The 17,992-nt window shown below is 35.1% G+C and overlaps 2 protein-coding genes across 2 annotated transcripts; both read left to right on the forward strand.

Annotated features, from left to right (window-relative positions):
• Window positions 1–8,087: 8,087 nt before the first annotated feature.
• On the forward strand, window positions 8,088–12,759 carry LOC114735130 (alpha-dioxygenase 1-like). Its single transcript, XM_028922795.1, has 9 exons — window positions 8,088–8,257; window positions 8,377–8,640; window positions 8,862–9,011; window positions 9,182–9,315; window positions 10,878–11,091; window positions 11,272–11,417; window positions 11,536–11,763; window positions 11,879–12,081; window positions 12,181–12,759. The coding sequence occupies exons 1-9, from the start codon at window positions 8,138–8,140 to the stop codon at window positions 12,648–12,650; spliced, it is 1,929 nt and encodes a 642-aa protein (XP_028778628.1). The 5' UTR covers window positions 8,088–8,137; the 3' UTR covers window positions 12,651–12,759.
• A 3,301-nt stretch (window positions 12,760–16,060) lies between these two features.
• On the forward strand, window positions 16,061–17,607 carry LOC114735139 (uncharacterized). Its single transcript, XM_028922806.1, has one exon. The coding sequence runs from the start codon at window positions 16,786–16,788 to the stop codon at window positions 17,335–17,337; it is 552 nt and encodes a 183-aa protein (XP_028778639.1). The 5' UTR covers window positions 16,061–16,785; the 3' UTR covers window positions 17,338–17,607.
• The last annotated feature ends 385 nt before the right edge of the window (window positions 17,608–17,992 follow it).

Here is a 17,992-nt window from a genome sequence, read left to right on the forward strand (position 1 = left end):
GATAAATATGTTAATTTATTAAAAGAATGGATATGATGTGAGAGTAAATTCTTCGTTTTGCTGTGACCGTAAAATAAAAAAGATTCTTTTCTCTCTTTTTTTTTGGCAAATGACTTTGGTAGCCTGTGATTTATATATAGATTATTTCCTAAATTTTAAATTTCCCGCATTCAACTTTTTGATAAGTCATGCTTTTGTTAATGAGATAACATACCGACCAAGAAGAATACTAAAATTTTTTTTGAAATTACTAAATCTCAAATTATTCAACATTTTAATAGGTTTTAACAATGTTAAACTTGCAAATAATAAAACATTTTTATTAAATTTTTTTATTTGACATTTAATAATTTCAAAATTTTTTAATGGATTCTCCTACTAATTATGGGTATGAAAAGTGGCTATCCCCTAAGCTTTGCAGAACCGTCTCTCTGGTTCTCCCTCAATATTTTTCAATTTCAATTGAAATGCTAATATTGGGCTTTTTATTTTTTATTTTTTTGCCAAGAAGGCCTCTGCTTTGTTCTCCCTCTCTGTGAGATATACAAGTCATCTTTTATGCGTCCTTCTCCTTCAACATAAATGCCAGTTTTAAGGGACATTTTTTTTTTTTTGCCAGCCATTTTTAAGGAACCTTAGACTAGATATATCTCTATTTCAGCCATAAATTTTCCTTATTGCACAAAAAATTCATTTTCCACGTGAAACCAGACTGGTCCTAATATTAATGCCGTATGGATGGGAAATGAGCTAGGTGAGGGGTAATGATCCACACGATAATGATGATATTATATTTATATTTCATCAGTTTTTTAATTTATAAATTACTTCCAATATTTTAGGCAAATTTACCCTCGCCCTCTCCAAGAAACTTTGAAGTTTGAATGACTCATTACTGTCTGCACCTCCAGCCTCAGGGGGAAAGCGTCCGTTTCCTTCTTTCTTTTCCTCTTTCCATACACGAGCCACGGCTCCGAACCAAGTCAGTTAGATTCTTTTTTTTCAAATAAAAGCTTGCACTCATAAAATCAACGAAGTCTTATGCTCACATGTTAATTACATGAAAGTCTTAACAGTAACGTCTTCAAGCAAAAAGATATTGATTTAAATCTGTCAAAAAAATGGACTATATTCAAATTCTGATAATAATGATAATTAAATTAGATATTGAAATTCACATTTGTTTAGCTCCAGCAACAAGAACTTTGAGCATACAAGGCCAACCCACCATATAAGCTCTTCCTGTGTTAATTGAGCATATTATGTCACATGAAATTTATATTGGAAAGCTAGGCTAAATTGATTAGAAAGAACTAGTGAACTTGGAGTCGGGTAGTTATATTAGAAAAATACGACAAGGGGCAATCGGTTTAGTTTGAATGGAAGCAGATCAAAGATTGAATCCAACTAATGTTGTTTCCACGTTACAAAAAATTGAATCAAATCTTATTTATTGCCTAGTGCTGCGGATCTCATTGCAGCTATGATAACGAGGGATATGGTACCACAAGGATGGCTTGACAAGCCACCATTCTCTCTTTTGGAAGTTTTAAGACAGGATCTTCAAAATCCTAGCACTGATGCTGGCGAGAAGAAAGGAATCGGCTGAGGTTATTTTGCTGATTACTAGAGTTTGGATTCCTTTTTTCTGATTTTTAATAAAATGGACTAATATTTCAGCTCAAAAAAAAAATCTTATTTATTGCCTGCATAATAATGTTCGGTATTTTTTTTCCTGCCAGCTTGGTTTAATTGTACTATTTAATTCAACCGATGCTGTTCTGTTTTGAATAACACTTGTAAATTGTGTAACACACGCATAACACATCCTTTTCGACCTAATCCCACATGATCTTGATCACGTATGCATATTTTTTATTTAAAAAAAAAAGAATAAAAATGGGAAGTGCAGTAACAAATTCAGAATCTTTCAATTTTGATTTGTTGTCCATGATTAAGTTATGATTAACCAGGAAAAAAAAATCCTGCCGTGTCTATTACGCAGCCTTATAAGATCCCACTTCCGACCTGCATGTCGTGCCACTTCTGCTTCAATATCAATATCAATATCAATGGTCAAAATAATATCAATAACTTCTATACATGAAACACGACCAAATCAGATTCAGGTTTTTATTATTTTGTCTAAACAAGAGATCGGACCTGATCGTGCCTGCAATTCTCCGCCCGTGACGAGTGATGCTTTTTTTTAATTATTTAAAAAAATATGATGATTATATATGCGTGTATATCTCACACGGGACCTAAGTTTAATTTGAGGGATTCTTCAGGCAGACTACTAGTTTTATTTTTTAATTGTTTTATGAACAAAGGAATAGAGACTAGAAGCTCATCATCGTGCTTTTTCAAACACTGGGTTGGCTTTACGTTGTATGCAAATTACTCCTCCATCTTTATACTTTTTTTTTTTAATTTCTCCTTTCTTTGGAATATTTTTTTATAAAACACGAAACCTATGCGAACTTGGCTTCTCTTCATCATTAGAGGGGGAACAGAAATGGAGAGAATTAAATCAAATTCTACTCGATTGATAATAAGGAGTGTCAGTCTCACTTGAAATGTGGAGGGCAAATGGTCTAACCATTTATTTATATGATGATGTGAAATTTTAGGTCCCGCTTGGTATGAATGATTGATAATGAGAAGTATGGTTGAGATTGGAATTATTTTTCACAATCCCACCTACCCCAATTCCAAATAACAAGTAAATATTATTCACACAAAACACTATCTTAATGGGTTTTCTTAATTTTAATAATCACGTATCATTTTCAATAATTCATTTTCCGCCTATATACGATGAGTAATGTTATTCTGACAACAAAAAAGTAAAGTTATTTTTTTTATAAAAAATGTAGTTGGTTTAAAGAAGCCGTCAAGCTGGTTTTTGGTTCAAACTAAGAAATATTTTTCTAGTCTAATTTATATGACAAAGAGAGGAGACTTTTTTTGGTCCTATTTATAAGACACTAAGAGAAATTTTTTACATGAATGTTATTAACTTTGTTTCTTTGATGTATAATGTATATTAAACAAGAATAAAGTTAAAAAGTTATTAAATTTTAAATAAAAGTTAACAAATTTAAAGTTTTTTAAGAGCACTGCTATTAGGATGGATTAAAAATTGGGGAGGAAATTTAGTTAACACCATCGTATCATTGGCAGACGAAGGATTGATTAAAATCTAGGATATTAACCTCATCAAAAAAAAAAAATCTAGGATACTAATGGAACCATTAATGACATCAATAAATACCGCCCTTTTAATTTGACCTTTAATAGTACGCTTGAATTCGTCATTATTTTATTCAGGTTAGATTATACTCATTATATTTCCATAAAAAAACATGCAAATCCCGGAAAGAAAGAGCTCAACAAATATCTTCGGAATACAGCGGGCCGTATTTTCACAAATTTTAATAGAGTTTACATTTTGTTCATTTTATAAATAGATATGTCTTCCCTAGTTTGGGTGGGAGAAGGAACGTGGAATCAATGTGCTAATTAATTTACAATTTGTGGTCAAGACATTTCAAATTTCAAGGGCAGTTACAAAATTTCCAAAATTTCAGAGTTAAATTAAAAAAAAAATGTTACCAAAAAATTTAAAAATATTGGAAAAACCCTTCACTAACTAATATTATTTACAATCTTTAATATAAGAGCTAGTTTAACATTTAATTTTATTCTAAATATAAGACTATAATCTATTTTATCCTTCACATTTATCTATTTTTTTTCAAAATAATTCTTATAATAATTGCATATGTTAAGTGTTTCTATCAAATAATAGTTCTAACTAATATATGTAATTAGCAAAAATATTTTTTTAAAAAAATACTTATTTGTTATAAATAATTAATTTAACTATTTTTTTTTAATATACTCAAACTAATCAACTAACTTTTATATTAAGAATTAGAGGTAGTATATTGATATAACTAGCCAATATATGTATATATTGGACTCATAGTGTTAATGAGAGAAAATCTAAATCTGTTGCGGTGAGTAAGTATTTCTATAAATACGCTTTTTGAACTCAAAAGTACCATATTTCTAAATCAGCTCTAAAACCAACTAACTTAATTTTTCTTTTTTATGAAAAAAAATACACAGATGCAAGGACGTGACATTTATCTACTATTCATCGTCTAACACTACTTCCTGTCTTTAATATAAGAGCTTATTAACTAGTTTGAGTAGATTAATAAAATTAGTTAAATTAGCTACTTGTAATAAATAAATGTTATCTTTCCTAAAATATTCTTACTAATCAAGTGTATTATCTAGAACTACTATTATTATAAGGATTATTTAAAAAAAAAGATAAATATGAGAGACAAAGTGAATTAGGATCTTATATTTAGAACCAAAATAAAAGTAAGATGAATTCTTATATTAAGGACCGGAAGTAGTGATTTCCATTTTTGGCCAGCGTGTCATACTTTTAAATTCGTGAAAACTCTTATCATAGAACATTTTAATTTTAGAGAAAGATAATTCAGAATTTTTCATATTTACTTATTAAGAATCTTGGGTCATTTGTTATTATAATTTTAAAATATTTTGGATATAAATTGGAACTGCGTTGATAATACAAAATATCCAAACGTCCCTCAACATTTTGTATATTGGAATTGAATAGAATTGATAATATTTTGGCCAGAGTACTTAGAACAAAGATATTCCATTTCTTTCAAAATCTTTTCTTTTCTCTCTTCCAAATGATTAAAGTTATTCACTTTGTATCATTTTCTATTTGCAAATCTCACCGGATCCTGGTTCTCTGCGTATATGACAGCATGACAGAGATATAACACAAATAAGACCTTCCTGATAATAATGTTGAAAATCTTCATTTGGAAGGATAATTGTCGAATCCCTTTAATTTTGAATTGTAAACTGTAATATATTGGGTTCTCAGGCACAATTTTATGGGAAAATCTCATCAAATCTTTAGCTCATGCGCCGTTGATAATTGGCCTAAGAATTCACGAATTTTGATTGACACGGTTATTAAGATTTTAATTAGTAAATGTTTTTCCCTCGCAAAAAATTGGTAAATGGTTTTTACAAAATTATCATTGCAAGTACAAATTAGACGAGGTCTAGAAAAAGGAAAACTCAAGACAAAGTAATTGATATACGTGCATCGCGTGAGAAGGAAATGAGCGTTATTTTGAGACCAAAACAATGTTGAAAATTGAGCAAGCGGGGGAAAAGGGACATCTAAGGATTTATTTGGAATCACATTTAAAAACACTTATAAACATATTTTATATAAGTCGAGATAACATTTTTCTCACAATTACAATTGAAAAGCTACTTATGAATCGTTCTAACTGGGCCTAAGTTGTTAGAAATAGAAGTGTGTATTGAAAATGGAAAAAAGTTGTGAACAATGATATACTCCTTCTTGTTTTCATTATAAGTTTCAAATAATTAATTTATAGATAATGAATTTTCAGTTAAAGTTGTGAACCATGGGTGCGCATCTCTAATTTCTCGATCGTCTCAGTGCCAAAATCTCAACTTACACGTAACAATTTAAAAACTATTGCCCTTTTTATTTTCCAATTTAAAAAAATTGAGTGAGTTTGATCTTGAACTCATTAATAAATCATGACCTTGAACTCATTAATAAATCATCACATTGACAGGAGTACTAAAAAAACTTACTACTACTCATGGTTGGCTAAAAAAACCTTACGAGCTACTGAGTCAAATCTCCATTAAACGAGCCAACTTTGTTAAAATGGGTGCCATTGTCTTTATAGTTTTGAGAATAAACACTGCCTCTTTTCGCATACGCAGTGAACATATAATTATCTAATTAAAAGAGCATACGTGAGACGTCGTCATTTGATTTAATATTCAAGAAATCGATCGTTGATCAGCCGTGTACAAAAAATCGTATACATTACATGCACGAGTTAATCAGAGATGCCATTATCATATTTCAAATACATTGAGAAATTTCAAAATTTAGAATGTCAAATATCATTCTGTGGGCAATCATGACAATACGAATCTGAAATGATTTTGCCAGCTAGGAAGGAATATACTTTTCTTCCTGACTGGCTCGATTTTGTAGTTTGCACAGCGCGCGCCTAAGATATTTTTCTTCAAAAGGCGGCCAGATTTGAACATAATACTCCTCCGGTCCTAATTATAAGATCCAATTGACTTATTTGAGGAGATTAAGGAAGTAAGTTAAGTTGGTTATTTATAATAAATAAGTGTTATCATTCCTAAAATATCCTTACTAATTAAGTATATTGGCTAAAACTATCATTATTAGAAGGATTATGTTGGAAAAAAATGCATAAATATAAGAGAAAAAATGGATTGGATCTTATAATTAGGACCAAATAAAAAGTCAAATTGGGTCTTATAATAAGGACCGGAGGAGTAGTATATTCCTTATACTAGTGTATATAAAGGTCTTATATTTAGGATCGGAGGAGTATTACTCTGACCAACCAAAAAAAAAGGAACATAATAATACAGTACTCATCCGATGTTTAATATAAGACCTATTTAACTAATTTGATTAGGTTAAAGAAGTTAGGTAAGTTAGTTAATTATAAGAAATATGAGATATTTTTCTTAAAATATCATAACCATCCTCCTTAACGTCTTCCCTCCTTCTTTTATTTGATTATGGTTGAGGGAGTATTCATAGAGATAATTTAAAAAAAGTTAACAAATATAATAAATAGGTATTATATTTAAAACCAAAAGTAACACAAAAAATTAGACTCTATATTAAGCAGCGGAGAATTACCTTGCTTTATTATATTTTGGAGGCTCTCTGAACTCTTTCTTTCTCTGCGTTGAACTTGGAACACGCCATATATATTGGGCGATTATTATAGATGTTGGACTATTCTTAGATTTTACATCATTCCGAACAAGAAATTAGAATAGTCAGAGATAATATATTCAAGGCCGTCAAAAAAGAATAGTAAGGGAAAGAGACACTAAGATTGATGTATGCGTGGGTGTCCCGTAGTGAACCATTAATCGGTCCCTTCCCAACTCGGCGTCTCAGAAAAGGCAGAAGGTTTAGGTGTACTCATGTAGATAAATACATATGTGTGTGTGTGTGTGTAATATCTTTCAATATAAATTCTTATCCCCTTCCAGCCACACCTTAAAATTATTATCTTGTATAAAACTTATTGATCAGCAGATAATCTTTTTTATTTTGAAACCCAATTGGTATGTAACAAGCAATAATTACTCCCACAGTTAAGAGAGAAGAAACCACAGAGTATCTACTCCCAAAGTAATTTCAATGAATCACATTACAATATTAACGTACATTAACAAACCCGCTTGACACCTCCAAAGATAAACGAACCGTTCTTCCCATGTAATGAATTATATATTATATTGGGGCGCCACATTTATAATAAATAAATGAATGATCAAATCATTCTCTCATTTTTGTCTTTACTTCATTAATTTTTAGTTAAATTTATTCAAACAATTATAATTCCGTGACGAGGACCACTTCTAGTCAATATTATACCTTGAACAGTGCAAAAATAATTTTTCAAATTTAGAGAAGTGAACTGAATTTGTGAGTTTCCACAGATAAAAAATAAACGCCACAATAATGGTTATATAAAATAAATCACAGGTCGTTGGCAAAATATATATATAAATAAATCACAGGTCATTAATGATATTTTGTTGGCCATTAGTGATATTTTATACTATTGTACTGAATTATTCAAGCACAATACCAGACAAAATGGTCGTGCCAACACTAGTACAAGGGTCTTAAACAATCGATAAGCCAAAAATAATACTCTTCCGGTCATAAATATAAGACCCTTATACTAGTGTGTATAAAGATATTATATTTAGAACCAAAAGAGTACTAATAAAGGCTGCCTCACGTGTTTTGTCGAAAACAGGGCAAAGAAGTATTTGGTCTAAGATGACAAAAATGATCTGAAAGTTAATTCCACGTTTTAATTGAGATAAGATCAAAGTGGACCAAAAGGACGTGAAACTGGGGGCATGGGAAGGTCTATATAAGGACCCGGAATATGGTTGGCTCCTCAAACCCAGAAATTTGAAGAAAATAAACACCGAGAGCATAATGTGGTCAATAATGGATCTCGTGAGAACTCTCTGCTCCAGAGTCGTTAACCAGTTCATCCACAAAGACTTCCATGAAGCCGTTTCCAGGATGACCATCATCGATACCTTTCTGTTCCTCGTACGAGAGCCACCATATCATTAAATTTATATCTCTCCTGCTCATGTTCTTGTTGATAATATGCACTACTGCCGTAACTTATGTGATTAATTATATTGTGTTTGAACATGTGTATGCAGATTGTGCACTCCGTGGACAAGATGGGGATATGGCCACGCCTGCCAGTGTTCCTGGGGCTGTTCTACCTGGCAATAAGGAGGCATCTTCACCAACAGTACAATCTGATCAACGTCGGGAGGACTCCGGTGGGGGTGAGGTTCAATCCCGTGGATTTCCCCTACAGAACTGCTGATGGCAAGTTCAACGACCCCTTCAACGATGGTGCTGGAAGCCAAGGATCTTTCTTTGGCAGGAACATTCTTCCTGTTGATCAGAAAAACAAGGTCTTCTTCACCACTTCCATCATGTATCATCGCTAATATGCAACCTTTATATCTGAGCCACCGTTATAATAAAAATATCTGGTGAACTGGAAACGAATCACAGACACCCATTCCCGTATAAATTGATTAGGGCTTTTGAGATTTTAACCGCACGTAGTTACTTTGGTTGTTTTGGATTCTATATGAGTCAACGGAGAAATAACAGTGTGTATTTACTGCAGCTTTTGAAGCCGGACCCCATGGTGGTGGCCACAAAACTTCTGGCGCGCAGAACTGTCAAGGACACTGGGAAGCAGTTTAATATGATCGCAGCTTCCTGGATTCAATTCATGATACATGACTGGATCGATCACTTGGAGGAGACCGGCCAGGTATTTAATCACTATTTATACATGTCTATAGCTAAATCTAAGGGGCGAAGCTGATTGAGAATGTTAATTTGTCTAGACATTAAAACCCCCGGCCCTCTCTCTCTCTCTCTATATATATAATTGTTGGAGAAGAATTAAGAGAGGTGGTGTTTTGTGAAAAATGATGATAGGTGGAACTGAGCGCACCAAGGGAAGTTGCAAGCCAATGCCCACTCAAGTCTTTCAGATTTTACAAGACGAAGGAAATCCCCACAGATTTTTACGACATCAAAACCGGTGCAGTAAACATTCGTACACCTTGGTGGTAAGAATATTAAAGAATGTTCATCTATCACACTCGCACCTGCTCCGTATCCCTAGTCTTACCTGCGTTCATAAAATAAGAATACGTATATATCACATGAATGTTAATATTATATGTTTGTGTGTGTGTGTGTGACTGCCCTGCTCATGCACCGATCTTGTATGCATTGTCGGCCTTTTAATACTTAGCATAATTAATTATGACAAGAAATTGCGTCGCTTCTTTGCATTAGTGAATGTGAACCCCCTCTTTCTGCTGACCTAAAAGTTGTTGTAATAATATAAGAGACAGGTAACAGTTTCAGTTGAAGGATTTTAGCCACCCACTTCCATGGCCATAATAAAAGTAACCCACCTACTCTATCTGGACTCTAGTTTGCCTCTCTTCTAGGTTTTTTTTTTTTTTTGGGGTAATGTCTTAGTCAGTTTTTTTTAAAAAAATTTTAAAAGTTAGAATATTAATAAAAGACATCAAAACATTAGAGAAAAGTACATTAAAATCCCTAGCCCCTCTGCCGGGGAATTTGAGAAAGATACCATACCCGCACATCGCGGGTCCACATCCGATGTTGTCTACATTAATACCGGATACACTACTACCATACAAATGTCACCATACTATGAGTCAAGGTCCAAGGTCGTGCGGGTTTGTCAAGTTTAATTTCTTCTATCATTTAAAGACATTTGTTTCCCCAATGTGCATGTGGCGGGTTACTTCTCTTTCAACATTATGGTACCCTGTTATTTACTCTCTTGTAAGGTACTGTATTCTGATTTTTTAAGAGTGATTAATTTCTTTTTTTAATACTCATAAAAAATAAAACTTGATTTGTGGATTAAAATTCTTTTTCTAATCTCTTTCTCATGCACTTAAAGAACGACAAAGTTAATCAATTTTTCAGTTTTTTGGTAATTAAGGTCTTTTGGTGCCATGTGATGCCTAAGTAATCTAGTGACTACTGACTAGCTAGTTATAATTATTCTATTTTTAAAAAACTGGCATGAAATATTAAAGAATATCACAGCATAATAATGTGACTACGGGATGAAAGTATAATAACTGGCTCGCATCAAGCTTTGTAATTTGATTTATATTGAAGTAATTAACGTCTCTTTATACCTAAACGAGGAAATGATAAAATATTACTCCTCCGGTCCTTAATATAGGACCCAATTCTTGAGTTGGTTTTGGTCCTAAATATAACACCCATTTCTCATATTTATCAATTTTCTCTAAATTACCCTTATAGATACTCTCTCACCCATAATCAAGTAGAAGAGGGAGAGAGGGGTATTAAGAAAGATGATTATGGTATTTTGGGAAAAATGTGTCACTTTTCTTATAATTAACTAACTTATCTAACTTCCTTAATCTAATCAAATTAGTTAAATGGGTCTTATATTAAGGACCGGAGGAGTATTACAAAAATAATAATTAGGTATTTATGCGCGTATTCAGTGTGGTAAATTTAGAAAATAGGAGAAATGAAAGGTGGATGTAGATACACAAATCATGAGTAAGCGAGAGATGGAAGTGATGAATATGTGTGTGTGTGTGTGAAGGGACGGAAGCGCCATATATGGCAGCAACGCAAAGGTGTTAGGGAGAGTGAGGACATACAAAGACGGGAAGCTAAAGATATCCAGAGACGGCACCCTTCTCCACTCCGATGACGGAGTCGCCATCGCCGGTGACGTCCGTAATAGTTGGGCCGGCGTCTCCACCTTGCAGTCCCTCTTCATTCAAGAGCACAATGCCGTCTGCGATGCTCTCAAGGTAACCTTACCTCCAACTTCAACATTCCTTTTATTCATATGTACACGCAGCACATATATAAGCGAGGCTCCCGCATCTATATGTGTGCGTGTAGGGATGCTTTATTTTCTCTAAAAATAATGAAGTTCAAACAATGACGCAACACTGACGATCATAAATACATATATCTATATAATCCAGAGAGAATACCCAGATTTGGAAGATGAGGATCTTTATCGCCATGCTAGGCTGGTGACTGCAGCTGTCGTCGCCAAGATTCACACCATTGACTGGACCGTCGAACTCCTCAAAACTGACACTCTGCTCGCGGGAATGCGAGCCAACTGGTATGTGTGTGTGTGTATATATGTGATGATGATGATGATCAATGAATATTAATAATTGTTTAATTTGTTGCTGTGATCTGATCAACATAAGTAATGAACGAATGGTGGTGATGGTCAGGTACGGATTATTGGGAAAGAAATTCAAGGACACGTTTGGGCATGTGGGAGGAGCGACTCTCGGGGGAATCGTGGGCATGAAGAAGCCAGATAATCATGGGGTTCCGTACTCTCTCACCGAAGAATTTGTAAGCGTCTACAGGATGCACCCCCTCCTGCCCGATTCCCTCAAGCTCAGAGACATCTCCGCCACTCCTGGACCCAACAAGTCTCCCCCCTTCATTAAAGAGTGCGGCCCCATATATATTCGCTCGTCTTGTCTCTCTATCAATTCTTTTTCTTTGACATATATCCAATTATATATAACATTACCTTTCCTTGGCACGCTCGCTGCTGATTTACAGGATTCCAATGCCGAATTTGATCGGACTGCCCGGAGAGAAGGCCTTAGGAGAGATTGGAGCTCAAAGGCAACTTGTATCCATGGGCCACCAAGCTTGCGGTGCTCTTGAGCTTTGGAACTATCCACTTTGGCTGAGAGACCTGGTCCCACAGAACGTGGATGGCACTGAGAGGTCCGATCACGTCGACCTGCCGGCTCTTGAAAGTAAGCGCCCCGCCTCTGCTTATCAAGCTTACAGCATCATATCTTAAGAGAGTTAATAATATACCTACACGTACTCTCTGTGTGTATGTGTGTGTGCAGTATACAGAGACAGAGAGAGGAATGTGGCGAGGTACAACCAGTTCCGGAGGGGGATACTGTTGCTGCCAATCACGAAATGGGAGGACCTGACGGACGACAAGGAAACAATACAGGCACTGCGAGAGGTGTACGGCGACGATGTGGAGGAGCTGGACACGCTGGTAGGTCTCATGGCGGAGAAGAAGATCAAGGGTTTCGCCATCAGCGAGACAGCCTTCGTCATATTCCTGCTCATGGCCACCAGGAGGTTGGAGGCGGACAGGTTCTTCACCAGCGACTTCAACGAGGAGACGTACACGAAGAAGGGGCTGGAATGGGTGAACACGACGGAGAGCCTGAAGGACGTCATAGACCGTCACTACCCAGAAATGACCCACAGGTGGATGAACTCTTCAAGCGCATTCTCTGTCTGGGACTCCCCTCCTAACGCTCACAATCCCATCCCTCTCTACCTCCGCGTTCCCCACTAGGCTTCCTTACGCTTTGTTTGGGTCTTTTTAATTCGGATCCAGTCCCCTTCCTTGCCTGTTGCCGGATCTTTGGGTTTGATCACTTTGGGCTGGGCCGCGTGTACCAAATGCCTGCTCGTGCTTGGACTGCTGAATGAATTTCAATAATATCTTGCTGTCTATTTTAGACTTGGTGTTTAGTCCCCGTTGAAATATAAATCGCATATTTGGAGTATAGCGATCGAAAGAAAGCTATGGCTATGTGGTGATATCTAATCTAAGCACAGGATCAGTAAATGGCAAAGCAACGATTAATTATTGGAATTTAGTGTAGTTTGTTGCCAGAAATAGGAGACACGTATCGAACAGAGACGCAGCAACTGATCCACTAAAATTTGGACTTGTGTGACCAGATGCTGCTTTTCATCCACCAATCTGATTGATTCAATTTAACCGGAGTGTCGAGTTTTGATTTAACATGAGAGCATAGTTGTCTCCAATTAATCGGGAAAATATTGAAGTAATTGGTTGCTTCAAACTACAAACCTCTCAGATTATGTGCTGCTGGTGGAATAGTAGTCTTGCGGCTAATGTCTCCAACTTTAAATTGTATGGCAGCATTGGTCAAAATTTGCTATCCCTTATCTTTTTCGTCGCTATCGCCTGATGTCTTCAAAATGTGCTGCTCTTTCCTAATAATAAGAAAAGTTTGCTTTTCCTGTTATGGAGAATGAAATCATAACCTGTGGCCACATGTTTTGAGAAAAAAATTTGACATGCATATACTCTCTTTTTTCGCCCAGGAACATGTGCGTGCGTGCGTGCGTGTGTATATATTCATTCAAATATTATAAATTAAATCTCATTTTAAAGACAAGAAATATATTTATGAATTTCTTGGCATTATGCAGGACTGTGGGCTGGCTTTTGTAGAGGTACGATAGGACATGAACTCATAAATATCTCCTAAATTCTTTATTTTCACGCAACCTAACGAATTAAACCCCCAATGCGATATAACGGCTATTTATCAGAAAGTCGTTTCTAGAAAATAGACTCGTTGTGCGTGTGATTTTATAGTAAATATTTGTCCGCGCACTAGTTATAGGAGTTTTTATTTTGATATACTGAGAATAAGTGGAAAGAAGTAATAATAGGAATTGGTTGCAAACTTAGCTACGTTGGCCCAAAAAAAAAAAGGTTACAAACTTAGCTATATTGAAACAAAAATATATTCGATATGCTCGTAATATTTAGGGAGAGTCTCAATTAAATCATGTTAAAATATCAAAATTCAAATTAAAGCCTGCAATTTTAATAAATCCCTAATTAGACCAAGAGGCTTTATTAGGAATTGTTGAAAGTTGTTAAGAGACTAAAACACCCCTTTAAGTTAGCAAAATTGGTAATTGTTCCAATCAATTTATGATTTAGCTTCTTTCTTATTGAGATGCCGTCAGATGATCTATTAGTTTCACGTGTTTTTATTTCATATATTGTTAAAAGACTAAAAGACTAATGGAAAAATTATTTAGATTTCTTATACAGATTCATATTAATTATTAGTATGAATTCTAATAATGTGATTATAAGATATAACATGATGAGGACATTTATATGGCAAATAGAGCAAAGCATTTAAGAAAGAAATGACAAATTTGATGCTAAAATCTACTAATACATTAAGGTTTTGATTTTTTAACTATAAGAAATTTTTTTAAGGGAAAAGTAATTTGAAGGTCCTTATGCTTTTAGTCAGTTTTGAATTGGGTCCTTAGATTTTCTTTTCTTTTTATTGAATCATTTAATTTTTAACTGTTAAGTCCTTTAATCCTTGCTGTTAAATAAAAGCAAACGCTGTTAAAAATTTTCGTTAGAAAGCACTGAAACATGTTTAGGGTCTACCTCTTCCGCCGTTAACGAGCACTTAGACTAAGCTTTCCTCCCTCCTTCGCTCAGTCCCCAATGTCTTCTCCTTCCTCGTCATTCTCCTAACCTTACTATTCCTTCTCACTTTGAAATTGGGGTAAATGGGTCTTTATAATCAGTGAGCCTCACAATGAATCACGTTATTCCCAAACCCGAAAATGAAAATGGCAAGCACCTGATGTAGAGGTTTTGGGAAAAATAAACACATATAGCATGGGTATGGCGTCAGACATTCCCAAAACGTCAAAAATTCATAGTGACACTTTGCACATCCCCAACGTAAATGCATCAGTACTGTAAGTGGTTTTGGAGTTAAGGAGGGGGAAATGCAATCAAATTCTACGGCTTGTTATATCACAGGATTGAATGGCGGGAAAGGATATGTTGAGTGCTGATCGAGGACTGAGCGAATGATGGAAGAAAGCTTGGTCTGAGAGTCTGGGTATGGTGGAATGAGGCATACCGTGATTTAACGAAATGTCTTAATAGTGTTTGTTTTTATTTAACGGCAAGGACTGATAAATCTAACAATTAAAAATTAAAGGATACAATAAAAAAGAAAAAAAGTCTAAGGACCCAATTCAAAACCGAATAAAAATAAAAGGACCTCCAAATTACTTTTCCCTTTTTTAAAAACTATAATAGTGTTAGAATCAGGTAATTAAAAGGTCACTGTCCCCATTACAAAAAAATAAGTCCATATTACCATAAAGTTCTTATCAAAATATTGGAGTTAGTATAAAATATTATATTATGCATTGTCAATTTTTTAATCTTAGTATTTCCAATTTTTCTTATGTAAATTTTTTTTTATAAATAAATACTATATAATGTCAAATTTTCATAGTTTAATTTTTTGTTTTCAAAATGGACTAAAGCGTACATTTAGTCTTTTAATTTTGTGTATAATTTCAATTTGGTTTTTTAACTTTAAAAAGTATACTTTTAATTCTTTAGCCCTAAATTTTTTTAAGAAAATGATAACATTAAGATATTAAATGTTAATAAAACATTCTCAAATGCTAACATATTAAGTTAATTTTCAAAAAATCCATGATTGTTATAAAAAATCATCATTAAAATCTAATGACTTTAGGGTTAAATGACCAAATATATACTTTTTAAAGTTGAGGAACCAAATTAAAACTTTATATAAAGTTAAAGGACTAAATGTATACTTTATCTTTTGAAATAATATTGTTTTAAATTATAAAAAAGTATTCTAGTCTTTTAATAATATTAAAAAATCCCTAATAAAACCTCTTGACCTAATTAAAAATTTATTAAAAGTACATATCTTAATTTAAATTTTGATATTTCAAACAGATTTAATTATGATTGTCCCCAATATTTAAGTTATAAATGTTTTTTTTTTTTAGCCAAAAAAGGTCGAGATGAAAACGCATAATGGAGCTATGAGTGAACAACAAAGATCAGAAGTAGTGACGACGGCACGACCGCATCGAACAGCATAGGTATTCACCTAACCTTTGGAATTCGATGCGGGGCAAACTCTTGCATTGTTGTGTGAGGCTCCCGAGCAAATGCCGTTTCTGAAAAGGGGCTGGGGGGAGAAAGGAGGAGACTTGCGCGTTTAGGGTATTATGATTTGATTGTGAATGTGATTTTTGAGGACTTCTTGGAGTTTTCTGCTGAGAAATGGGATTGGGGTGCCTCGACCTGACGTAACCAATATCTTCTTCCTCTTGAAGCCCACTTGCCAGCGCTGCCTGCTGCCTAAACTCTGCTCTCTGTTGGGCTTCCTCACAGAAACAGTGTTTGCTTCCATGAGCTTTTTCTGATTTTTTTCCTTTCCTTTATTCCCTCTGTCTCTTTCTTGATACAAACTTTAACCCACCCTTTCACGTGTAATTGTTCGTTTCACTTAGATTTCTCATTCCAATCTTCATAACCTTTTCCGCTTTCGTTTCTTTCTACTCCCCACTTCTTCCTTCTGTCTCTCTCCAATTATCCATTGCCCGTATTTCTTCCAGCTTTTTGCCCGTCCACTTTGCCTCCCCCGCTTTCAATTTCACCCGCCCACTTTCTTTTGTTCATCCATCACGGCCGAATCTGGCTTTTCCCTTCTTTTGCTTCTGTGGGCAGGCCCGATTTAGCCACTTCTTTTCCTCCTGGTGTTCTGAGATCTCAGTCTTGGAACTCGGGTTTCGCTGCTTTTGAGTTCCTGTCTTCCTGAAGCTCTTTATTCTACCTCAATTTTAAGGCAATGTCGCAAGGCCATGCAATTGAGCTTTACTTCGACCCTGCGCTTGAAAACCAGGTCTTGAAGGCCTGGAATGTACTGGCTCGCCGACAAATCAGTACCCAACTCATAGAAATTGAATCGCGCCCCCACATCACTCTTTTCTCAAGCCAAATCATTGATCCTATAAAGGTTGAATCCATCGTTAAAAATTTCGCAGCCAAGCTTGAATCTCTGCCTCTATCGTTCTCTTCCATTGGGAGCCTGCCGAATGACATCAATGTCCTTTTTCTTGCTCCCACGCCCTCAATCTCGCTACTTCAGTTCCAGTCGCAGTTGTGTGATGCATTGAAGAAAGAAGGCGTCGAGATAAGCGAAGAATATCGCCAGGATTGTTGGATTCCTTATTGTTCGGTTGCGCAAGAAGTGCCAAAATCTAGGATGGCCGAGGCATTCTGTGTCTTGCGAGACTTAAAATTGCCAGTCACTGGTTATGCTACGGATATCGGACTGGTGGAGTTCTCGCCTGTTCGTGAGCTCTTCTCATATGTGCTGGGCAACACAGTAGACACTTAAGTTTGTAGTATGGTCTAGCATTTATTTTTGTTTCCTAGACATGAGAGAAATGCTATTATTAACGTCTATTGTAAGCTTCATTTTTTCTCTCCTAGTTTGAGATTCTATCGTCCTTTTGTTTTAAGAATGTATTGGAGGGCTTCATTCTTCATAAAACTCTGTTGTTATAACCAATGCCGGGATGGCTGAAACTCATAAATAATTTCTTGTGTCAATTTGGAATTTACATTGTACGATAGTTGGCGATTAGTTAATATGATCAGCTTCCTTTTATCCTTTAGCAAATAAAGGTGGTCAGTTTATCCAAACGTCTTTGTGCTCTTTTGATCTTTCTCTGGACGTGTGCATTATTTGTGATAAAAGTTTGGAATTGCCGGCTGCCCCTTATATTTGGATAAAGTTATGGAAACTTTCGGATAATTTGATCAATGCTTGAGGCCATAGGGAGCAATTTTGTATGTTTAGCTTCAGCGGCCTTAGAAGAGAGTAAACAGAGCGGTTTTGTGGGGCTCTGCTCTTCATCTTGCTGATTGGTGAGCTGGAGGATCTAATCTTTGGGAAAACCTGTCTTTACTAACATTATTGTTTATCTTGCTTCTCTTTGTATCAGCACATGGGGCTTATTTTAATGGCTCCTTGTTATACATACAGTAGG

The sequence above is a fragment of the Neltuma alba genome, unplaced genomic scaffold (assembly GCF_004799145.2).
Source record: "Neltuma alba isolate B1F8T4 unplaced genomic scaffold, ASM479914v2 tig00013178_pilon, whole genome shotgun sequence".
Classification (NCBI taxonomy): Eukaryota; Viridiplantae; Streptophyta; class Magnoliopsida; order Fabales; family Fabaceae; genus Neltuma; species Neltuma alba.

Coding starts and splice junctions, on each gene's coding strand:
- LOC114735130 (XM_028922795.1), top strand. CDS start 8,138: ATGTGGTCAATAATGGATCTCGTGAGAACTCTCTGCTCCAGAGTCGTT. Junction 8,641..8,861: donor CTGTTGATCAGAAAAACAAG/GTCTTCTTCACC, acceptor TATTTACTGCAG/CTTTTGAAGCCGGACCCCAT. Junction 9,012..9,181: donor ACTTGGAGGAGACCGGCCAG/GTATTTAATCAC, acceptor AAATGATGATAG/GTGGAACTGAGCGCACCAAG.
- LOC114735139 (XM_028922806.1), top strand. CDS start 16,786: ATGTCGCAAGGCCATGCAATTGAGCTTTACTTCGACCCTGCGCTTGAA.